This window comes from Athene cunicularia (assembly GCF_003259725.1).
Source record: "Athene cunicularia isolate RWA chromosome 13 unlocalized genomic scaffold, athCun1 chr13_part1, whole genome shotgun sequence".
In the NCBI taxonomy this organism is placed as follows: domain Eukaryota; kingdom Metazoa; phylum Chordata; class Aves; order Strigiformes; family Strigidae; genus Athene; species Athene cunicularia.
This window is the reverse complement of record NW_020799117.1, coordinates 17,231,361-17,257,457: the sequence shown is the minus strand read 5'-3', so window position 1 is coordinate 17,257,457 and position 26,097 is coordinate 17,231,361. Positions and strand designations below refer to the sequence as shown.

The following is a 26,097-nucleotide window of genomic DNA, read 5'->3' as shown; positions in this document are numbered from 1 at the left end:
TTCCAACTTAAAAACATTAATTTCCATTTGAATGTAAAAGAACACAGAACAGAAACAGCACTAAACTATTTTTTTTAATTAATCAATTGGCTGACAGCTTTTCAAAAAAGGTGTAAAGAAATAACGAAATCAATAGTATGAACATTGCCTTTCTATTGGGAGCAGTACCATAAGAAGGTAATCAAACAAAAACGAGACAGAGGAGAATGTCTCAGGAAGTATTTAAACTCCCCATCCACTTAAAAAAAAGCATCATTAATATAAAATTTAAATGAACTATAATGCTTGTGGTTTTAGTATAAACACTGCAAAACAGTGGCTAAGGTAAAAGAAGTGCTGTTTTGGTTGAGTATCTACAAAGTACATCAGAAGGGATCATAGGTGTATCCTATAAAACAAATAGGGCTTTCTAAGGTCAACCAGAAAGCATGCAGAATCTTTTCCACTGTTGTTCAAGTGCATATTAGCTGTGGATGCAATATGTACAGGAAAAGAAACATCTGAAAAACATTAGGGTCATATGAGTAAGATGACAAACTTCAACACCTAGCAACAAAATCCCAGCATACTTTATAATAGCAGATGGTGACAGGTTGCCGTAGAAACTTCAAATAATACTAGCACCACAAGAATAAAGCAAATGCGCTGGAAAAACAAACAGCAGTGGAAATAATATAGATTAAAGCTACACTTTGATTCTATTCTAGCAGAAGTATTTCAGCAGCAGTAGAGTGGGCAATCTTCATGCAGGTGTACTTCTGGAAAGACTTAGGAGGACATTTATTTCATGTAGGCACTTAAGTAACATTTATCCTCATTAATAGAGCGCTTTACCATCACAGAGCCAGAGTATAAATACATAACCACATGTACATCATTAAAAAGCAGACAAAATTGAAGCATGAATAATTAGTAATAATTCAAAGACTTCTGAAGGCCAAAGGTGATGTAGTTATTTTTGTGCTCCCTTTTTTAGCAGAATACTGGATGGTTTAAATGCTTATTTTATTTACTCTCACAATTAATGTAAGGTAAGAGGACTCCTTTACATATCACCATCCTCACCATCTGTAACCCTATATTCACTAACGATGGTTTAAATTTGATTAATGCACAGCTTTCTGTATTGGGCAAAGAATCTTATCCAGAAGATCCAGCATTTTTGTGGTGTACAAAGTGACCATACTACACAGATTAGATATAATTCTGAACTCACCTTCAATTTAAGACAGAAGTTTCAAAACTCATCAGATGTTAGTGACCGTAACTATAAAAATGGTGCACAGAAAAAGGGTGAGCAACAATTTCTACAAGTCAAACAGTTCCTTTGTTCAGTAACAAATGCAAATTTTTTTCTGCAGGAAAACTGATAAATATGTCACCATTAATTAAAGTTAACGAATCAACTATTTTGATCTAATGCTAAAAATTATCAATATTTATATTGTAGCACAAGCACATAACTGAGAAGGCCTCCAAAAATACTGTCTTCACAGAATTATTGAGCCATCACACCTGTTTAGCTCATGAGCTAAAGAGCAATGTAATTACAAGGAACATAAAGTATGGAAGATGCTCAGTGATGCCATGAAGATCCACAGTGGTTTGAAGTCACAGTTGCTCAGAAAACCACATTAAATGTTAAAGAACTGCGGCATATGTAGATGTTAACACAAACATCTTTATCATACTATGCAAACACTAAATAATAGCACTCTGAAATGAAAAATCAAGCAGAATTTTAAGTGAATTGCTAATGTAGTAGTTCTGTTTCTTCTCCAGAAATGGCTGTCACTGCCAATGCATGTGTTGTCCTAAAATGTACTGTTCTAGCTGTTAAAGCAAAAAAAATGTAAACACTAGAATAGGCTGCTATGCAACAACCTAGAGTATTCATCAGATGCGGCATGTACATCTGAAATGGGAAATAGCTCCTAATCCCCACAGACATGTTGTAGCTTGCCAACCGGCTCACCTTACTAAGAATTGATTTACAGTAACAGATTCATCTACTCTTAAGTAGGTCTGAGTTTTTAATTTTCCATTTATACATTCATATAGTTCATTGGTTCTGTCTTCTTGTCTTCTATAGCTGACTGAACAGAAGCTTAGGCATCCTGTTGACAGCTTTTGATCTCTGACTGAAAACATGCTGGGCTGTTTTAGCTTGTTCTACTGTTTTCTTTACATTCATATGATTTAGCCAAAAGGATATACAACTATAAAAACAGCAGACCACCAGATGGAAAAATATAGGACAATTTTATGACACAATGAAATAGTAATAGCAGCTGCTCTAAGATTTAAAGGTATGTTACAAGTTTGACAATCAAGGCAATTCCAAAATTATTTCATTTCAGACTTTTTCAGACATAGATAAAAGCAGTAAGACAGTGGTTTATGGTATGAGAAAAGTAGCACGATTTTTTAGAATATAACCTTTGCCATCTATTTTTATTTACTTATTTTTAACTTTGTGTTGATTTCCTCCCAGCAATATTCCAAAAAGACGATTTTTCTTTTTTTTTTTTTTTCAATGTTTTTGCTACTGCCAGGTTTTATTGTTTGGTTGGGTTTGTGCCATAAATCCCCTCCAGAACTTCTACTACAGTCTCTGGCTAGGATGAACGTTCTGCTGTAATTGATTTAAACTCATGCTTAAGTCTGTGCTCAGACACAGTTGTGTAATTTACTACTTTCCCCAGAATATTAACATTGTTTATGTACAAATAAATTATGGATAGCAGTATTGAGTATGAAGCGAGAAGGCAATCATTTGGAATGAGCAATCATTGCTTGAAAACTTAACTAGCTTGTACAGAGCAGTTACCAAAAATATCAGCTGTTTCACCTCCTCACTAAACCACTGCTGTTCACAACTCCCAATCTCAGCTCTGCTGTATCAGGTGAAATCCTCCATTCTTGCCTTCAGGGATCTATGCACCTCATGCTGCATCTCTTCCCTCCTCCTCTGCAATCCACTAATTGCCTCACCACAATTACTTTAGCTAGTTTCCAGAGTGGTCTCACAGGCCAAAAGAAACTCCCTGCCCTGGTATGTAAAATATCCACTGAGAATCCCAAGTATCCCAATGCTGTCAGGCTGCTTACTTCACTAATTTCTTATTAGAAGTGCTATTCTGTTTCCCTCTTGCCACTAAACCAGATGGTTGGTCAAGTTGGCAAAGTGTCCCTGTGCACTCATTCCCATGTTCAAGATGATGCAGTCAGTATTCCACAGAAACAACAAAAGTACACAAACAAAATACAAGTGAAGAGTAAGATTAAAAATATTATCCCTGGTTTATTTATTGCAGTGAAGCCTGGCCAGTCTCCTGTATTTAAAAGGACTGGGAACTTGAGGGAAGTGATACAGTGGTTGGGATGAGCTGGAGCTAGTCCCCTGCACAGAGGTATAACACTTAACAGCAGAAAAAAACCCAGATGGGATTGACAACTATATAGGACTACAAACCAAAACCCATTAGCTGCAAGGGAGATGAACAACTGAGTTAAAAAGGGTAGAACTGAGCAATTTAAGTTCATTAAAGTGCAGTAACACCTTTTATTTCTAAGCCATGTCTTTTAAATTTACACATATTGTGAAGATGAATGTCTTGGATGCTGACTCACTTTCTTAAAACTAAACAGAGCCACCTCCTGTATTCCCAGAACTAAGCCATTCTAATTAATTTTGTTCTTTTTAGGTGCACTCACTGAAGACAGAAAAAATTAAATTAAACTTCAACTACGTGATCAAACTAATACAATATATTTGTGAATACTTTAGCCAAAGCTTTATCATAATAGTTCTGCTTAAAACTGCTGAAAGTCATATTACTCCAGAAACTTTGCTCTTGCTTTCAAAACGATTTTATGAAGAAAATAAGGACCAATAAAAATATTTTTCCAACAGCTCACATCCATTCCACTAACAAATCTACCAGTTCTCTATGTTTAGGATTAATTAATAGCAATCTCTAATGAATCCACCAATACATTTTATTGTAAATTATGTAAGGCTTTATTATTTCTTTTTGAGCAGTGCACAGCTGCACTTGAGCTTCCCAAAACACAATGATTTTTGTCACCAGGCAGTCAAAATCTCATGAAATCCTGAAGATATTAATGGAAAAACGTTTAAATTTTTTAGCACCAGACATTCTTGTTGAAGAATAAATATTGGTTTTGTCAAAGTATGTGCAATCCAGTATTGGAACATTTGCAAATGCCAATATACAGTCATCTCTCATGCTAGAGATTGCAATCAGCAATGCCTTACCTGGTTGATAACCCTTCTGCTAGGTCAGAATCTGCCCTTATATTTAGGCATAGCTAAATAAGTCATAAGTTTTAAGTTGCTGAGAAAATAAAATTAATTTAAAATCACTAATTCTTTTTTAGCACCTGTAACAACCAGATAAAACTTTATGCGAGGAGGCTGGTGCTTTTCCTCATATTTTAAATGTACACTAGTGCCAAAGTGCTTTTAATTTGGCAGTTCCAATTGTGATTTGTCCCCTTCTACATTAAGAGCATTGTATTGGTACTCTGGTCATTTGTTAATTTTGTAAAAACAACAGTAAAACTAGGCTGGAAATTACAAGAGTTAATAAGCTACTGTTGCATTTCTAGCTTCCTTTAAATAATATTAATTTATTTGAACTCCATATTTTAAAATTGTTTTGACTACTGTTCTCGTGGGTTGAAAGTTGTCTAACTATGGTCTATTCTGGTCTGTGGAGGTGGTGAAGGGTAAACAGAAGACATACTCAGCATACCAGACAAATACACACTGACTAAAGCCAGGAGAATTTTTAATGCTTTACTTTAAACCAATCTTTCACACTCATCTGGCCTTAAAAAAGAATTTTTAGTCAGGAAATTACACAAATCTTTATAAAGAGGTTTTTTTCCAGGACCTAGAGGATGATTATAAGAAGGGGCATCCAAAAAAAAAAATAAAATCCCCAAACGTCCTGAACCTTTCACAAGGATCATCAAGATTCTTGTAACAACACACTGGAAATAAATGGAGATGCAGAGGTAGTTGCCCTGAAGCTGCCCTGTTAACTGTCCTTTAGCAACACTACCCTGGCTAAGAGACTCTCACTAGAATAATGGGCACTCTTTTCACAGCTAGAGTAGGGGAAAATGAAAGAATTAAGACAGATTCAAGCATGCATATACACAGGAGTTTCAATATATATATGAATATACCAAGACTTTAAAAAAGAACTCATACTACATCAACAATGATGTAAAATGCATCCAGCCTGCATAAATGGGGATTTTTCCACCAAGAAAGGAAGATGCACTGAAATAAATCTTGATTAGTATAACACAGCATGCATGTGAACATTTCACAGAATTTTCTAACTATATAACTCTTACACAAGATAAAATACTATACGTCTGTTAAAGCCACTTAGGCTGTGAAAAGATGCTATATGAACTTCAGGTTGTTCCGTCAAGTTGCTACTCTCTGCCACAGATGAAAGCAGGGACAAAGTGCACAGAAAAATTTTCATTTTAAAGTAAACCCAAAGGAGTAACTAACAACTATCAGAACAGTTCTATTTTGTATCAGAAATATGAAAAATATTTAAATTATACCCACTAGGGGTTTATATCAGGTTTTTAATTTTTATGTAACAGTGGGCTCCACTTTTAAACATGAGAAAGATCTTCGAGTGTGGTTAGCAGGGTAACTGGCTAAAAAAGAAAGTTCATAGCAAAAAAAAAAAAAATTCTAAGAGCACTTTTCATATTGAATCTTAGGTAAAATGGTTAATAGAAAGCATAGAAAAAATAAAACCCCATGGGAACAAGTGTATAAACATGGAAGGATGAAGCTTCAAAAATTACAAAATGACCTGCTAGTGGGTATTCTGCGAACTACTGCCAAATACGCATCCTTATTAGGTGTGGCTCTTTTCAAGGAGTACCACTTCTCAGTGTTCCAGTTGATTTAGTTTCAGTTATAATATTACAGATACAAAGAATCCTGAAACTGATAACATGTATAAGAATGTACCAAAATAGCATTGTCTGCAACAATAACTTGTGCACATGCTGATCTCTTTTGAAAGGACTGTGTCATACTAACACATCATACCTGGGCTCTGGCAGAATAAGGAATACTCCTTTAATAACTCTGCACCAGCCCAATCAGAGCTGAATGTACTCACTAGAAAACTAGGATGAAGACGAAGTATAATTTTCTTTGAATAACAATTGGGGAATATTTTAGCTCTTGGTTTTATTTCCACTTTTTAAATGAGGAAAACATAAATCAGTCAAAAGGCTGTTAAATGTAATGACACTAGTACAGGAGATGAACAATCACAAGATTATACAGTTAAAGATAAATACATAACCATACATACACACAAAACACTCTTGTAGAAACACAGGAAAAAAATATGTAACGTTCACTGTGTTTCACAGGTACTAGTTAATAAAGAAAACTGCTGAGAATTTGAACAGGACATTTTTCTTAATACAAATGCTACACTTAAGAAATAGTCAGAATTTATTTTTAAGTAATGAAGAAAAGAGCATGTGGAATTCCAGAAAGCCCCAGAAGCCCCATAGTGTGATTGTCCCTTAGTTGCTCAATGACTGCCATCTAGGACCCTCTAAATCCTAAAACTGCAACACAGTAAGACTGAACCCCTGTTTCCATTTTTTTAAACACACATAAGCATCCTCAGAGTTGACACCTCTGCTATCTTGGCATTAAATCCTTCTGACCACAAATGATATCCCCATACTGAAATTCATCTCAAAAAAAAAAAAAAAAAAAAAAAAAAAAGTCAAACCCAAAAATGAATCCTGAGAATAAATGGTGAGTATAACAGCACTGTGTTACAACAGGTCTTCCCAAATACAAACTGGTTTTCAAACTTGTCCCAGAATTTTAGCAAACGTGAATATCAAAATATTTTGTGGTGCCGTGTCATCAGACCATATGAACTCCTTCAGATGATGACAACTATACACCAAAAAAAACCCCAACTTCTTTTTTTGTATTTCTTTGCTGCTGAAATATTGAGGACTATTTGCAGCAATTTATTTTCCTAATCACTAAACTGGGATTTAATCTAAAGAGATTGTCTTGCTAACAAACCAAGGTACTAACATCTTCTCCTGAACCTAGCAAATAGAGATATAATGAAATTGCATTCCTATCAGAAAACAAACAAAATCCAAATCACACTCATGTATAAGCAGACATGATCAATGAGTCAGAGTGCCAAAGAAATGGCATATATGAAAAATATAATTTGTTATGTCTCTGATATTTTGTGTATCTCCTAAACAGCCTTACAAATCTCTTATTTATGATTAGTTGCTGCAATACAGAATGTGTGGGAGCATCACTATATATCTAATGACACATACAGAAAAAAAGATTATGATTAGAACTATTGCAACCTACACCTCCACTAATTACATTTTTATATTAATGCTATTAGATTTAATAGCAGTTTCAGAACTATACTACTAAAACTGTTCGTAAAAGCTTATTAGGTCATGGTATGTAGAATCATCCTTATTATACCACTCCACTGAAATTATACAAAATGGACCTGTTTATGAATCAAGTAATTTTTGTCATTTTTATTTAGAAATTAATCTATATACAATCACCTCAATAGAACTGAAAGAGAGAACAAGCATTTGGTAGATGCTATAGGATCACATATTCAAAAGAATTAAGATATTTTAAGAGGACTAACCTGTTGATGACATCATAAAGGAATGTTTTATAAACAAATTATTTTCTCATATAAGTTATCATAAACCCACTGAGCTGAATGTTACATTACATACTCCTAAACCTGTACCTTGTGATCTATTGTGTGGTTCCTATTCAGACAAAGACCTCTCAGAATTATGATTGCAACCTTACAATATTAAGAAAAGAGTTCAGACAGCTGGAGGTGATCTCATGCTCCTATTTAACTTCAAAGGAGACTGAAAGCAAATTTCCCATTTGGATCATTATCAGATTTCAAGGCATGTTTTATAAAAAAGAAATGAAGTAACTTGTTCTGCTCAGTTTTTATTTTAAAAGATACTGCTAATATTTTATAGTTTAAACTAGAATTTACTAGACTGCAGAGATTTGTGCCAGGAAATCAGTGGAGTATTTTTCTTAAAAAAAAAAAAAAAAGACAGCACAAGATGCTACACAGTCTTTCCCACACAATTTCTTATATTTAGAAAACATTCCACAAAAAAACTTTTACTAATATACCAAGGCCATTTATCTTTTTTAAATGGTACTGTAGTCACATAAAATAAAAGTGACTTTTATTTAATCTCTCCTTGGTACAATGTCTGGACCTCTGACATTGCTAAATACAGCAAACATTTAAATATTTAAATAATTTTAGAAACTAATTACAAATAACTTGTATAAAATGCAAAGATAAAAAGGAGTTTACAACCAAGAGGAGAAAGAATATCATATATATATATATTGATGCCAAATAAGTAGAGGAGGAGCAAATTGAAATACAGGAACAGGAATGGAGTTCCCTTACCCCTTTCAGATTATCATAAAATTCTAAATGACAGTGCTGCAATTAGAGAGTTCCAGGACATTAGGTTGCATTTAGCAGGCTGTACAGCTCAAGTCACAGATGCTCTGGAAGAACAGAGTAATCAAGCATGAAACCAGTAATACTGTCACCAGGATTTTGGAGGAGAGAGAAAAAGAACTTGCACTCTGCTGAACTCAAGAACATGTCATTCAGGATTGCACATCCCTGTGTAAGGGAAGAGGTTCTTTGGTGGCAAAGAAACTGAAGAAAATAAACATGTAGGATATGGACAGTGGGCTGGCAGAGTATAATAATTTAGACCGGTCACTGTCAGCAGCTGAAAAAACCCCAAACCTAGCCCGTATTCAAATGCATTTCTCTGTTGCTGGCTCTTCCTCCTTTATCACTGGTGCTCCCCCTCAGGCTTGGGGTACTTCAACATTTCAAGACAAGCTAAAGGAGGAAACAACCTAATGTACTACTATCGTGGGTATGATAGTACCTTATGTAGTATGTAGCATCATGGGGACACGTAAAGTGTATCAAAATAAGTCTTCATGGTCTGCTAACAAAAATCTTTATTTTTGCACCAGATAGCTATGTGAATCCTGTGGTTTTCTGGAAGTTATTCATGAAACAAATAATACTAGGAACACAAACATCTATAGCAACATATGAAATTAAAAAAAAAAAAACAAAGAAAAAAAGAGAAGGTATTCCCATTGAACTAGGTCATTCCTGTTACAAGGTTATACATGCCTTTAGGCTGCCAGTTTGACAGCCTTACATTCCTGCCCTGTAAGGCTTTTTCTGGGCTTATAGTTAGTAGAATAACATAGCAACACTGACAGATTACACACAGCAACATTTTTGAGGGTTATATATATATATATATATATATTTATTTATTTATTTATTTTTAACTGTTGTGATTGGTTGGGGTTTTTTTAATTTTACAAGACAAAAATGAACCACAAGAAACTGAAATGCATTTCTAATTATTTTTGCTAACACAATGTAAGATAACCCAAGCTTCTCTAACAGATTCTAGATTGCCTGCCTTGCTCAACTTTGTGGCAAGGTAGTAATTTCATTTCTTATTCAACTTTCTCTGGAAAGGAGAAAAACTCCATGCCCAGTCATGTCTGAAATGAGACAAAGAAATCACACCTACATGCTTTATCTGACTTCTTAACAATGCAGGAATACTATTCAAAATTTTCACTGAATCAACCTGCTTCTTACTCAAGTGAATCCTGCAGCTATTCCCAAGGAAACCTTTTACAATGAAATTATTGTTTAAAATAAAAAAAAAAAAAAGTACAATTTGTGACAATAACCTCACTGCAGAGCCACTAAGGCAACATATTACTTTGTATGGCATAATGAAGAAAGAAAATAATTTCTATCAAATTACTGACAACACAATAACAGGCCCCACAAGAACATCCCAGGGATATAAAAAAGCAAGCTGCTCTTTACTCCAGAGACACTGAAGCAGGGCAGGACATATTGCATGTTATGTAGCCAGAGCAGAGATCACTGTTTTCTTCTCCAATTTACTAGAGATGCTACACTGATGTAAAGTACTCAATTACACAGGCCATTCTGCATTCTTATGCTTAAAAGAGCACCAGAAAGCACAGGGAAAATGATTTTAAAGCAATCTGCATTTACTCACGTAATTAACTTACATACTACTTTATAAGGATTTCACGTATTTCACAACATACGAGGAACAGAAATTTCAATTAATTTGTAGAGCTTACTACATGTATTCTGTCTTCCTCTGTCCTTTGAAGTTTACTGCCTTCATTTGTGCAAAACTAATTTCAGAATGCAAGTGGTTTTGTGGATACTTATTCCCGTGCAGTTTTTGAGTTATGCTTATTTCAATTCCCACATATAACTTCTGGACTTCTTCAAAATACCTGCCTGAAAAAGACTGAATAATAAAAAACCCAACACTGAATAACAAGCAAGTGCCACACAGCTCAGGACAGTGAAGATTTATTAGAGATATCTATCAACAATTAATTTCTCTGCCTATCTAATAAAACCTTTGCTAGTTAAAACTAAAATCTGAATTTATAAACATTATAAAATAAGTTACAAGGTACAGATATTAAGAAATGTCTGACATGAGAAAAGGCAAAGAAACAGGCTTTTCTTTTGCCCTTAACATCACTGCAACATTTATGTTGCCCAGGGAAGCAACACAATGGTAGTTTCTTCAGCAAGGTTGAGAGCCCTTGGTGTGTTCACAAATCTTAATCTGTCCTTCTGTGACCACATCAGTAGATCATTAAAGGATGACCTACCATCATTTGTGTTCTGTCACCTTAGGAACTCCACAAAGTTAAGCACTGCCTTTCCCAAGAGGACAGTGAAATGCTTGTGATTTTTTTTTTTTTTTTTTTAATTTTTACCAGATTATTGCAGCTCTGCTTTTTGGAAGCATTCCAGGACAGACTAGTCACAAGGTCCAGTTGATTCTAAGTGCCTCCAGCAGAAGACAGATAGATATATGATAATTTACTATGTCTTGAGAACTCTCTCTCCCCTAATCTCAACACATACTAAAGTGTCACCTCACTTTTTTCTCCCATTTTACTAGCTTTTAAAAAATATCATATTGATTTTATTATTTCACTACATGCAGTAAAGCCACTTCATGGTCCTACTGTATTTTATTTCCTAAGGTTATGCAATTACACAGAATTTGCTTCATCCTGTTTCTATATGCATAGTTATGCAGTGTGCCAAAAGACCCACAGCTACTGAATCTCAGCCCTTAACTTTAGAACATTGTGACATCTTGATAATAACCTCTAACTGCAGAGTCTCATTTTCTTTACGTAGGTGTTTTAAAACTAATATTAAGTGATAACAAGTATTATCAAGATTAGGAGCTGAATATACCAAAGCAATTAGTTCACAAAGAGAGGTACAAGGTTGATAAAAACCCTTTGAATTTATCCTCCTAGCTTTTGTTTGTTTTTAACATGTCACCCTCAGCATTTCAGTCATCAAGGGCATTTGGGCTCCAGCTGAGTATACACTCCCTATTAACTCAGACCTTTTCCAGCTTACTGCACAAACAAGCTTTGGATAAAGAAGATAAGGACATTTGCTTTCTAAATACCAAGGGACAAAGTTGTTTGGTTTGGGATTTTTGTTTGACCATTCCGTATTTCTACATTCCTCAGTACCTGTAGTACTGAGCCAATTTTAAACTCTCATAACCTGTCCTAAGACAGCAATAATGATCAAAACTAGATAATAGTATTTGAATGAAGTGTGAAGAACAAATCATCCAATTGTTTGTCTTACCCCAGTGGGACCAGATTTGACTGATGTGTCACTCTATTGCTGTGAAGCAAGAACAATATTTAGCCATATATATATTAAAATAATGTTACACATGTCAACAAAGATCTAACTTAGAATTGGTATCTGTCAAAGAATGAGCTGTGGATAAGCTTACATTCAGTGCCTAGGGCTCCTAACACTGGGAGCGGTGCAAAGCTTAGAGTAATTGTAAGGCTATGTTATTTTTGAGAGTGCAAATAATTGAGATTTTTTCAAATCCTCTCCTCACAAAGAGCAAGTTTTTTCAAAAGCAACTTCTCTCCACCTTTAGTAAAGGTAGTCAGGCAATAATGATGGCACAATTCAATTTTCAAGGCACCTGCCCTGCATAATAATCTGTGCACCTCACAAGCAACACTGAATTGCAAGGCATTAACATATACAGGACAGAAGTGGTCTATAAAATGATGAAATAAAGTCATAGAGAATTATGACTAAATTGGTGTAAAAGACTGAACATGACTGAAAAAAAATGCCTTCAGAATTCTCATGAAAAAATAAACCTGCATCCAGATGGAAAGAGAAGTATTGCACGACAGATTAGATGCAAGCAAAGCAAACTATACCTGTGTTGTCATTTCCCATTATTTATTAGCCACTCCAAGCTGTTGGGTTGTTAAATAGCCAGTCAGCATACTAAGTATGTTTTTAACAAATTCTTGTAAGTCTTATAAATCTGAACTTCAAGTTTCCCTAATGCCTACGCTATGGCCAATATGAAAGAGGCCTAAAATTTGCAAATGCAAAACCAAAGGAAGAGAACAAGCATGCCCAAAGACATTTCTATCACGTAATTGTCATGTATTTAATTTTAATCCCCCAAAACACACATCACTGAACTCTCCAACATCATCAGGTTGGTGTATTTTGAAGCAAAATGACTTATAGCAGGAACTCATATTAAACAGAGGTTTCTCTCTTGCTCTACTCTTCTCACCAATTCCCCTCAAGAATGGATAATTCTGGCTCATGGCAGGTTGAGGACAGAATAAAACAGAATTCATACAAGAACCCAAACTACCAAGCTTATTGACAATTGCAAACATTCAAAGAAAACACATGACAATAGACTAGACTGTCTTTGCAAACTACACTGCAGAATGATAAAGCCTGAAAAAAGATTCCTCCGATACTGAAAAGTAGCTGTGATCACAACTGATACCAGATTTTCTCAGAGGAGCCCCCAGCTCATTATATCTCAACCTACATTCCTTCTACACCTGCAGCTTTTCGCACCAGAAGTAGGGAGCTTATGGGAAATGTCATTCTCTGCGTATATCCTGCCAAAGCCAATAAGCATAATTTCAGTCTCTCCAGCGGTTACTGTCAGCCAATTTCTGGTAACCCAGTCTCTAAACTGCCATAATTCAATTCCCTCACACTGAAAATGTTTTTCAAAACCAGCAGTTGGAAAAAGATACAGCAAGGTATATACAGCTAGGCAAACAAAACACATCTCATGAGGACAAAATATACCGCCACTTGCATTTCTGATGTCACTCACTGGCCTGAAAGAATACAGGTAAGAAAGCCTCAAGATGCAGATTTTAAATTTCAGCCCTGTTACCATAATGAGATCTGGCACAGTCTTTCCACACAGGTTTAAATATTTCTGTAGGAAACCCAGAAGTCATGGGAGAATGTATTTCAGTGAGAACCTGGCATGGTTTCCTCTATCACTGTCTCCCAATATATCCAGAAGATCTGTAATATAAGTGAGAGTAACATAAGACTCCTTATATGTACTGAACACTCCCACATAATGAAGTGGCGAAAAAAAAAGTTATGGAGATCCTGAAGAATCACAACTGAAAACATGATGCTTACAAGACATTACATACAGCTGCAGCACAACACACTGCTGAATATTTTTGGAGTCAGGTTTGCCATACCATTCTTCATGCTGTGAAATGATAAATCAGTTGAAAAAACAGAATACAAAAATCAACTGAAAAGCAAAGGGGCTACAGCAAATACACTCAGAAGTTGTTTTCTGAGAATAAATAATAGTGTAATGATGAAAACAACTCAAGTGTAGAAGTCAGTCTTCAGCAAGTGCTTTATCCTGGTTTTAAATGGTTTAGGATAGTAACAGTCTTTTTTCCTGGAATCCACATCTCTTAGATACATCCCACGTATTTGTAGTTCAAAAGGGAAGTTCAAAAGCAGTATTACCCCAATAGTATTCCTTTCATATTCACCCAACAACTCTAGAGTTGTGCAGGCTTTTTATGCAGGATTTTTAAAAAGTGAAGCTTCCAAGTAGAGCAAGACAAAGGAAGCAAAATAAGTGCTCTGACTTTTCCTTTTATTCCTTTTCACACTTCCTTGGTTTTTTTTTTAAAGTTCCAAGAAACTTACCCAGTGTCTACTTATGTTAGAAAGATTTCTCCTGACAAGAGAGGCTTTTTCACTCCTGACAACAGTTTTTTTTCACCAGTCCATCTGTCCTGACCAGGGATAAATAAAGTTAAATCAGCAGAAATCTGTGGTTGCATCTGTAGTGCTTGACTGGACCCTCAACGATCTAGTGGGAGCTCACCACAGCTACCTCTTTGCCCAGGTGATAGGCATCAAAGCAGGTACACACATGGAAACAGAGGACTAAGGTTGTGCCAAATGTAGGCCAGTAACATAGAAGATACTTGGCAACACAGGTGCAAGTAGTGAAATAAAACAAAGAATTTGACAACTTTCAGAATCTGTTCTTACAGCAACAATATTATTAGTGGGGCAAGTACTATACAAGTCAATTGTAATAGTTAAATCCAAGAAACAAACCAAAGCATATGACAGAAACTTCAGTAACATCATAATGAATAAAATAATAAAAGAAATCTTAAAAGAGAAAATAAATGAGACATTATGGAATTTTCAAGACAGACCTTTGCAGACCCTAATAAAAATTTCACAAAATCACAGAATCATCTAGGTTGGAAAGGACCCTGGAGATCATCTAGTCCAACCGTTCTCCCAGCACAGTTCCCACCTACAGCATATCCTTAAGCTCCAAATTGACCCTACTCTTGAGCACCTCCAGAGATGGGGACTCCACCACCTCCCTGGGCAGCCCATTCCAACGCCCAACAACCCCTTCTGGAAAGAAATGCTTCCTGATATCTAGTCTGAACTTTCCCTGGCGCAACTTGAGGCCATTCCCTCTTGTCCTGTTGCTTTCTACTAGGCTAAAGAGGCTCAAACCCAGCTCTCTGCAACCTCCTTTCAGGCAGCTGTAGAGGGTGATGAGGTCTCCCCTCATCCTCTTCTTCTCCAGACTAAACACCCCCAGTTCCCTCAGCCGCTCCTCATAGGACATGTGTTCCAGACCCTTGACCAGCTTTGTAGCCCTTCTCTGGACATGTTCGAGTAACTCTATGTCCTTTTTGTAGTGAGGGGCCCAAAACTGAACCCAGGAATCAAGGTGTGGCCTCACCAGTGCCGAGTACAGGGGCAAGATCCCTTCCCTGTCCCTGCTGGCCAGGCTAATCCTGACACAAGCCAGGATGCCATTGGCCTTCTTGGCCCCCTGAGCACACTGCTGACTCATATTCAGCCAGCTGTCAATCAACCCCCTCAGGTTCCTCTCTGACTGGCAGCTCTCCAGCCACTCCTCCCCAAGCCTGTAGCGCTGCTGGGGGTTGTTGTGGCCCAAGGCCAGCCCCCGGCATTTGGCCTTATTGAAGCTCATGCAGTTGGGCTCAGCCCATGGCTCCAGCCTGTCCAGGTCTCTCTGCAGAGCCTCCCTACCCTCGAGCACATCAACACTCCCACCCAACTTGGTGTCATCTGCAAACTGACTGAGGGTGCACTCGATCCCCTCGTCCAGATCATCAATAAAGATATTAAACAGGAGTGGCCCCAAAACCGAGCCCTGGGGGACACCACTCGTGACTGGCCGCCAACTGGATGTAACTCCGTTTACCACAACTCTCTGGGCCCAGTTGTCCAGCCAGGTTTTATCCAGCAAAGTGTGTGATTGTCCAAACCTCGAGCAGCCATTTTTGTCAGGAGAATTCTGTGGAAAACTGTGTCAAAAGCCTCGCTAAAGTAAAGGTAAATTACATCCACAGCCTTTCCTTCATCCAATAAGCAGGTTGCTCTGTCATAGGAGATCAGGTTTGTCAAGCAGGACCTGCCTTTCATAAACCCATGCTGACTGGGCCTGAGCATCTGGTTGTCCCTCATGTGTTGTATGATGCTGTTTAGGATGAGCTGCTCCATCAGCTTCCCGGGCACCGAAGTCAGGCTGACAGGCCTGTAATTTCCCGGATCAGCCTTCCGACCCTTCTTATAGATGGGCGTCACATTGGCCTATTTCCAGTCAGTCGGGACCTCCCCGGTCAGCCAGGACTGCTCATAAATGATAGAAAGTGGCCTGGCGAGCACCCCAGCCAGCTCCTTCAGCACCCTCAGGTGTATCCCATCTGGTCCCATAGACTTGTGTATGTCTATGTGATGCAGTAGGTCACTGTCTCCTGGATTGCAGGGGGGTCATTCTCCCAGTCTCTGTATTCTGGCTGTGGAGGGGAGGCTGGATTTCATCAATACAACTAACCTTGTTATTAAAGACTGAGGCAAAGAAGGCATTAAGCACCTCAGCCTTCTCCTCGTCACTTGTTACCAAATTTCCTCCTGAATCTAGCAGGGGGTAGAGACTCTCCCTGGAATTTCTTTTGCTACTGACATACTTATAGAAACTTTTCTTGTTATCCTTGATTGCAGAGGCCAAATTAATAAATTAATAAATTTGGGTGCCAAAGTTCAGTTTGTTACAATTAATGACTACTAAAATAATTCAACCGCTAATTATGTCTATGTCCTTTAGAATAGAACTTGTACATCAGGTAACTGCAAAGCGGGATATGTTTTTGTCTGTACTTTGTCGCAAACCCTTTTGACAACCAGTAAAAATGTTCTCAGATATGACAGAAACTAATAGTACCATCCCAACAAATTCTGGAATAAAACCTTCCAACAGAATCGTTATGCTGACCTGAACAGCATGCTATGGACCCCAGTGGCTAATAACATATCTGAGGAGATACTCAGTGGTCTGGGCCCAAGATATCCAAGTCATTACCTATAATCGTCCTCATAGTTCACAGCTTCATTTCTAATGTGCAGTTCAGCACTTCATGGGGGTACTTTTATGACTGACTTGGACTCTTAAAGCACTGCCACAAACATTAATCATTTTAGTTACCTCCTATCTGAAAACTGTAATACTGTGAAACTAATTGATGGAAGTGCCAGATGAAAGATTGCACCTAATTAGAGTGTCCATATTACAGCTACAGCTGTAGACTGAACATCAGAATTAAGTACCACCTTTTTCAAATGCAGACATGGCACTAACTCCAAACTGATAGATCTGTGGCAAAACTAACAGCAGCAATTTACTAATTCCATAGTCTGGAAATGTTCCATCGCTAGTTCAGACAGAGCTAGCTAGGGGGAAGCCTAGGAAGTTGTCTGGACACTGATGAGATGAATGGAGTACAAGCATGCTACAGATGCTGTAAAAACATGTAGCTGGATGTAGGATGGTTCAGATAGCAAGAATAGCTAAGATGTTATTCTGACTTAACCTGACAAATATCCATATACCCAGCCCCAACCCAAAATAATCTACAATAACATTAGAAAACACCCTGCAAACTGAGACAATGAAGGAAAATATGCAGAGTAAAAACCTATACAGAATAAATTTGATCTTTTTTTTCCCTCATCAGATGAAAACTTCAATTACAACATATTTTTCCCCAAAACATTAACCTAGCAGTATGCACTGATAAGGTTATAAACTGCATTAAAAAAAAAAAAATAAAAAAATCACTGATTAATTCAATAGTGAAAATGAATAACGTTAAAAAAATACTCAATAGACATTTTAGAATGAGAACGTTGGAATGCTTTTATGGTGCAAAAGGGTAGGAAGTTTTCAATGAAGTATGAGACATTTATTTTATCTTTAAAGCTACTTACATCAAGAGAATTCTACAAGATGCTTATACAATGGTATTCTATTAGTCTATTATCATTCTACTCCAGACTATCAAAATCCCCCCAAAACCTGATGCTACTATACAAGAGCCTGCTATAACAATGAAGGTTACCTTATATTAAAGGTGAAATTATTAAAAACCATTCTGCAGTCCATCAGACTGTGATGAATTCCTTTCTGGCTTTACTCAACTTAGTTTACAGAAGATAGGACTGTAAAATCCACTGAGGTTTCATAGGTTATAAAAATGAAATATATTCATTATAACCCATCCTAGAATGACTGACTGTCATTGTTGCTTTAGAGGTTACATTTGAGAGAATACTGAACGAAGAAAAATTTGGGCAATATTAAGAATTTTGACCATTACAGAACCACTAAACTACTAAATTATTTTATACTTTTAAAGATTGCTTCCACATTGGACAGAGTATTTTCAACCCAGCTCTAAGTCTTATATTTCAAAAGAAACCTACGTAGCACTCTGCCTCAACATATTTTTGCCAACAAGCATGTTTTAAAACTTGTGCTGTGCTGAAAAGGAGAAATAAGGCAAAGCATCTAAACTTAACTCAGGTCTGCAGATGAAGGAAAAACAAAGACGATCAACTTCAAACTATAGTTTACATTTAGGCTTGGGGAACCCAATGCAGTTCAGCTAAGGTTGCATTATTGTGACAAAAGGGCAGGAAAATGGGAAAGGAGAGAATTTCTAGCATCATCCATTTCCAATGGTTTTAAATCCATCTCTAGCTCTTCACACTATCTGGTGATATATGTTTCACTTTAGTCTGCATGGATTTTAGGGCATATCTAAACTCATCCTCAACATCTCTCATTATTTTGAGGAAAAAAGCCAACACAAGCTTGATAAAAAGTAGAGATACAGCTAAATTAAACAGCTTTGCTAACATCTGTTGTCAAAGTTCCTGACAGAGATAGCAAATGAACATGAAGACAACTGACATCCAAACCAACACACTTAAAGCACAAATTTATACTTGTTAATGAAAAAAGTTTCGTTTCAGACACTGAATTTTCTTTTTGAGAGTCAGGGTTGAACCTGTATATGGAACGAGTCCTCTGCAGTGTTTAGTCTGTCATCCAGCCCTCCAGCAAGCACACAGTTCAGAATGGCCACAACACACGCAGCCCCTTGTTCCATCAATAGATTAGGCATATCAGAAAGACTTGCAACATCAAAGGTTGTGACAGTCACACAAATTTATTCTAAACTGAGGATCATGATTCTCCAATGTAGGAAACAGCTTATTATCAAACACAAACCATAATTAAATAAATCAAGATGTGTCTTTAAAATGAAAATGTCCAGCTAGCAGCATATCATAGAAAATCTGTATTATACAGGATAAAAGACAAATCAGACATGACACAAAACTACTCAGTCTAATATATTATCTTACGGTTATTACAGCTCTGTCAACTATCATTGTACCTATAATGTTTGAATTCATTTGCTGTTTAATCTTTGGTAGATAGATCAACGGAAGTGGCAAAAATTTAGAGTACATCAGAAAGTTTAAAGTTCTGATGCTCAAAAGCACAAAGTAAATTACATTAATCATCTTCCTATTGAAAGCCCTCCAAAATGCTTTTAGCCTACTGACTATTTATTTATTGAAAAAGGTTTGTCCAAACTCGTTTTTCGAGAAATACTGGCTTTAATACATGCATAAAAGAAAAGCAAATTACTACAAATGTGTTACACTTTCATTACAAGGAAAACCAGTACTTTTTTTTTGGTCAAACTAGTAAAATGAAAAATTAATGTGTCAAACTCCAATGAAATTAATTTGAAAACCATGTCAAATATTTAACTTTCTCCACAAACTGCAGAAAACCACCAGAACCACCACTTGCACATCTGCACTCTTCCAGAATCCCCACTGCCCTTTGCTACATGTTTTTTCACTTCATCCATTATCTCATATCTCCATTTACCAGATTCTCTCCTCTACCAACAGCAGCTTCAGTCATTAAACTGAAATATGAACCAAAAAATGTGTTTGACTCTCTTCAAGAAATCAGGAAGGCAGAGGAAGGAAATATGGAAGAATAATGATTAAAAAATCTCTCTTGTGGTAAAATTTCCTCTGCTTGGTTGGCTAACAAAACTGTGCATGCATTTCTAGAACTCAGAAACACCACTGGTTGGAAAACCTGTTCCATTGCTCTTTTGAGGTGGCAGACTTTGCACCTTAGCCATTTGCAGGCCATTCACTTATTACACCCTGGAATACAATTACACTGGAGCTAGAACAAATTTACACTGGAAAGTAACTATCACTATTACAAAATACGGGTGCAAAGCCTGTAGAGAGTTTAAAAATCAAGATTGTTTTTACCAATATAAGCCAAGCAAAAAAAAAAAAAAAAAAAAAAAAAAAAAAAAAAAAGCAGTCATATCTATCAGTCATTCACATAATCACACCAATGAAGAGAGGAGCATCAAATATGCACCATTTAAAAATAACATTAACCTAGTAGGCCACTTGTTTCAACAGTGACTAAAGAGATTGGAACAAATCCACTGTGCTAATTAAGCAAAACAACCGAGGCACAAGGCATTTCCTGGGATGTGATGAGCAAGCTACCCAGGGAAGAGATGAGGAGGAAGAGGCTGGATAGCTGGATGTGAGGTCATGGGACCCTGGCAGACATTAATCCCCAGTAAATTTCTCCTACTAAAACTGCTAGTATTATTACAAGACATAAATTTAAAACTGACATATGTTTTTTGTTATGAGTGACATAAGTTGAATTAATACATTGAAAGAATTTCTATAAAACAGATCCTTAGAATTTTTCGTACTTGTCCAATCAATGTGAAATAAGCAAAAGACCACCTGCAAACTGCTGTGCCAGAAAAGAATGAAAAATTTTATCCTGGACAAGGGAAATGTTATTTAAACTTAGTAACTGACAGTGTTACACTGATTTGTTAAGGTACACACAGACACCTGTAACACTGAAACTCACTAGTTGGGTTCTCAATCCAAATATTTGAGCATTCCTACCTATATACATATTTTTTTTTTTATTTCAGCTTGATTTAATATAAATAACAGCATCAAAACTTTCATTACAGCAATTCATCTGAACCCCAAACTAGTGGATGCCAAGATAGTTAAAAATCACACAGAATTAGAATAGCAATTTGCAAATGAAGAATGCAAGAACCTAGCTTACATGCCTCTACAGCCAAAGTAGAGAGCCCTTTTAAAACCCTTAAGGGTTTTTAACTCACATTTAAGACACAAAGGAGTAGATTTCTAATTCTTTCCAAATTTAATTGGGCAAGTGTAACTTTTAAAGTAGTCTATCTGCCTGAAGCAGAGCAGCTGTGAAGGGAAGAATGCTACTGCAAGATTTGGATAAATTCTCAAACAAAACTGTAAAAAGCCTCCAGTAATTAGTGGATGATATGAGAATTCAGAGCTTGGCATTGGAACTTTATCTGGAGAAATTGTTTGACTAGTTTATTGTGTATACTTTGTCTCCAGTGAAGAAGCAGTACAATGATTTAAGTGAATTAATGCTAGCATATCATGTAAGTAAAATTTGGTATTAATGTACAGATTTGTTTCCTCAATATCTTATGCAACATTCCTTTCTGCACTGAAATCATCCACACATTTTCTTCTAAAACTTGATAATATAATAATATCCTATTATTACGTTGCTTAAATTATATTACATTTCCTAAATGTTGCATGAGGCTACATAACAGTTTGCTATGTTCTATAACAAGATCTTTCCCATGGCACCATTCTCATCAATTCTTGTAAATTAAATATGGTAAAGTTTGTGAAATGCTTAAACAAAAGGTACACTATGGAAGTAGTAAGGCTAATCAAACCACCAGTGAATTACCAGGGAACAGGATTAATAGTAAATTAATAGTAAATAGAAAACACTATGATGGGAATTTAGCCCCAGTCCTAAAAATTACTGTAATCCTAAAAGCAAACTATGCTGGATTATGAAAAATGCCACAGAATATTTCCCATTTTTTTCATAAATTTCTCCTTTTATCACTATTCTAGCAGCTGGGTTCAGATTTGTCATAACTTACTAATAACACAGAAAAAATATTTTCATACAGGCACATCTCATGAATTTTTGAAATCCAGTACTCAAAATCTACTACTAGTCCAGCACTAGTCATTGCTTATACTGAATTTTGGCTCAAACTATTCTGGAATGATTTGAGTACGAGAATTCACATTTGTGGGGAAGTCTATTACACAGGTTATTTAGATAAGAAACAGCAAAACCATCCTTAAGACTGTAGAAACATGGAGTGAGAAGTCCTGGATATAATATACAGAAGTTAAATGTACATAATTTGAACAAACTATATATGGCATACACTCACCTATATGTCATATCTCAGGAAGCCATAACAGAACCTAAATTTGTAACAGAAAGGTTGCCAAAAAAATTATATCAAAGTAACTTACATTTTGACATAAGATGAGTCTTAGCCTATGTGATTGCTAGTCATGTGTGAAACTGCTTACTCACAGGGGTGAAGTTGAAGACTTAAGCTTTCACTTTTACTGCCTTTATATTCTCTTACTGCAGCTCCATTACATCACATTTTCATTAGCAACACACTGTGACATGTCCATGCTGTACCCTCTTGTGCCACCAGTCAACACATCATGGGTGTGGCTGCCTATTTTAAAGGAATCATCCATGTGTACACTGGGGCACAAATTTACAAATGATCCATCCTGGTATTCCATCCATAATCTGCATTTGGAGGGACAATTCATTAACACTTCAAATTTCAAATAATACTGTTTCTTAAAGACAACTTGAAAGTGGCCAATGCTCATTGCATCTTAATCTGTGAATAAAATGTCTCTGAGGCAAACATTCTCATAATTAAAGTGCCAGCTGTGACAAATGGGTCAAAGTTTTATTTTTGGGGGTATTAAAAAAATTAGTTGTTTTATTACACTTGAAAAAACCTAAAATACTTGCAAGTAAACTTTTGATAACAGCTGGCTCTGTAATAAAATATGCTCTCTTACTTTTCGCCAGTCTTCCTAATACATAATCATTATGGGTATATTATTATCCTAACTGTTTTTCAGAAATCTAAGTTTTAGTGGTCACTCAAAATGTTTAATGTTGTTTTTTCATTATGAGCTCAGGACTAATGTGACAAACCACAGCTTTATAGGCCAGTCTCCTGCACGCAAACAGAGTAGAACACTTCACATGTACGTGCAGACAATTTCAGTCTTGATTTCCAAATAATTGATACTGCATGGGAAAGAGATTTTGTCTTCCCAGACAGGGTTCCATTTGCATTAATCACATTTAAAATTAAATTTATTTCTCCTTAACCAGGAGTTGTACACAAATCTGAATGCTTTAAAATGAGCAACTCAAAAAAATTCTGAGTTTGGTTCAAACCTCAACTTGCCTCTGAATTAAGAACTCACATTTGTATTCTTCAGTTTTTTATTTCACCCACAAGATTTAATACCCATTTTTAAATATGAAGATTTAAGTTTTATGGTTTATATTTGGGACCAGATTCAGGCCTGCATGAGTACTGAAAGAAAAAAATACTCCTCTGAATATTTTCTATCCATTTTTGGTCTTGTGTATTACACGTGAAGAAAAGTTTAGGCACTTGAAAATTATAAACCATTTTTCAGTTTCTATACAAGTATTTCACTGCCAAAACTACTAAACCAATGGAGATGAAAAGTTGTTAGGGGACAGCAGAAGATTAGTGTTTGGCAGTTCATTCATCTACAACTGTTGTCTTTTTACTTTCAGGAAACATTTCCTGTTGTTCTGCATTTGCTGGTTATTCAGTCTGGACCACTCTTCTGATGCCAATGTATTTACAGAACTTCCCCAAATGAAACAGTCCTTTGGATATGATTGCACGAACTGAAGTAACAACTACACATCGATAACTTCTCTCACTGAAAGCCACTGGATGCTGTCTTTTTGCCTGGTCAGAAGCGGTTACATTTTGCTTAACTGTTTGGGAAGATTAGTTTCATTAAAAAGATGGCTGAAGAAGAAAAAATCTCTCTAAAGAAAGCAATTCAGTTTGGTATTTATGTATATATTCCAGCAGTAAAACTATGCAACAGAAATGAAAATGCCCCTAAAAGTTATTATGCTTGTTGTTTAGACAACATGCAAATACAACATATGTGACTGGTCCATCATAAAAAAAGCTGCAACACAAATGGAGAGCTGACTGTCAAATAGCCATCAGGAAAGCCATACACTCAAACTTACCTTCGTTAACTGTAAGCCTAACAGCCTGTTGCAATAAGATGATCATGTTAGCTTCCAAACACAAGGATTTCTGCATTCCCCAGCTACAAGAAATCTTTCCTTAAATTTGATATTTAATTTCCTTATCTTAGTGTTTGATCTAATCAGCAATTAAATTTGAAAGAGCATCCCTAAAGAGAGCATGTCAGTTAAAAGTATACATAGTAACAACAAGAAGAATGAAAAGTTTAGCTCCCTCAGGAGTAAGGTACTCATTTGCAACTTAGGAATAATCTTAATATACAGTTCAAATGACAAATGAAATGGGCCGCAAAGAAACACGGTACTTACAGACTTTAAATTGCGATTCAATGGCCCAGCAAAACATGAAAATGCGTCCAGTGCTACTGAAAAGGAATAGTCTAGATTCTGCTGATTTTATGAGAGAGCCACACCACCGCAGGACCAAATCTCAGCAAGTCCGATTCAAGGATGATGGTGTGAACACAAAGTCAGAACTGGATACTAATCCTGCCCAAGATATAGCATCCACAACTGGAAAAACAGAAATATTTTGGGATCACAGCTTTTTGCTGCATCACTCTCCATCTTTTCCAAGGGCTCAAAAAGGGTTTCGGAATATTGCCATACAAACATCTCCTAGCCTCAGGAAACACTTCCCGGTTTTTAAAAAGAAAAAGTTGACAGTAAGTAAATCATTAACAGAAATGCCAATGGAGCCTGCAAATTCTATCCAAGTAAACGGCAATCTTTCTGAACAAGACATGTCTTCAGACCTCTGTTACTTAAGAATAACTAATCATTTGGAAGATGGATTTAGGAATAGTGATGTGGATGGTCAGTTAAGTCAAAGACCATCAAAAGCACAAAGCAATGGACCTATCCATTCAGATGATTTCTCAGTATCAGAGAAGACAACTGTTTCCACACAGGTGCCTGAATACATACATGTGAGTTTTCCACAGGACAGCAATGCTTCCATGGATGCACCAGACACAACTGCAAATTTAAGTAATTCACTGCATTCTTCTACTGTCATAAATAGCAATGAAAATAATGACAACAGCACACTGTCATCTAATTCTGAGAAAGCATACCCTTGCCTAAGCAATTTTATTAGCTGCAGCGAATGTAATCCTCATTCTGACTCTTGCGAAGCAGATAAAAGTGATTCTGAGTCGCTGGTAGCCAGCAAAGATGCAAGCAGTAAGGAAACTACTCCATTATCACCTCCATCAAATCACAGCTCATCTCCTTGCTTCCTCAGAGACTATCAACAGGCAGGAGAGCACAGAACAGATTCCAGCTGTGTGACATTAACAAATGATGATCACACAATAATGTCATTGACCAGCAGTAATGCATCAAAATCTTTTCTGTCATGTAAGACTGAAACCAAGAAAAATTCTACCCAGTCAGATGTTTCCCAGTGTAACAGCTGTTTAGAAGGATTTCACATAAAGTCTTATCTGCCAAGGAATGAAACAAAACCACAAACCAACAAAGAGATTAGTGAAATAAATAAAATTCATTTGGCACATGGAGAACTCTGTGCCCTACAAGGCAGGCTGCAGTCTGTAGAGGAATCCTTGCAGTCGAATCAGGAGAAGATTAAAGTCCTTTTGAATGTAATCCAAGACCTGGAAAAATCCAGAGCCCTCAGTGAAGGGTACGGTGCATTTTAATATTAGTAATTTATCAGAAGTGTAAAGCACATGTTTGCATTCTTTGAACCTTTGCTACCAAAAAAGTCTTTCCTGTGATATTTAAAGATGAGTTTGCAAAAATTGTATCTTATACCCTTTTTCTGGTATTTGGGTCTCGGCAGAAGAGAAACAAGTCTCTATAGTTTGGCTTTAGCTGACA

The 26,097-nt window shown here is 36.4% G+C and overlaps 2 protein-coding genes across 4 annotated transcripts in view; one reads left to right on the top strand and one right to left on the bottom strand.

Annotated features, from left to right (window-relative positions):
• Positions 1-26,097, bottom strand: part of DOCK2 (dedicator of cytokinesis 2) — a 210,318-nt gene that overhangs the window by 87,995 nt on the left and 96,226 nt on the right. The window lies entirely within an intron of this gene.
• Positions 1-26,097, top strand: part of INSYN2B (inhibitory synaptic factor family member 2B) — a 36,936-nt gene that overhangs the window by 1,570 nt on the left and 9,269 nt on the right. For 2 of the 3 annotated variants that reach the window (XM_026858301.1, XM_026858303.1), the window contains exon 2: positions 23,755-25,900. In XM_026858301.1, the coding sequence (XP_026714102.1) occupies positions 24,522-25,900 (1,379 nt within the window). In that variant the 5' untranslated portion in view covers positions 23,755-24,521. Of the gene's footprint in view, positions 1-3,317; positions 3,414-23,754; positions 25,901-26,097 lie in introns of all 3 variants that reach the window. The other variant, XM_026858302.1, reaches the window with a different exon arrangement.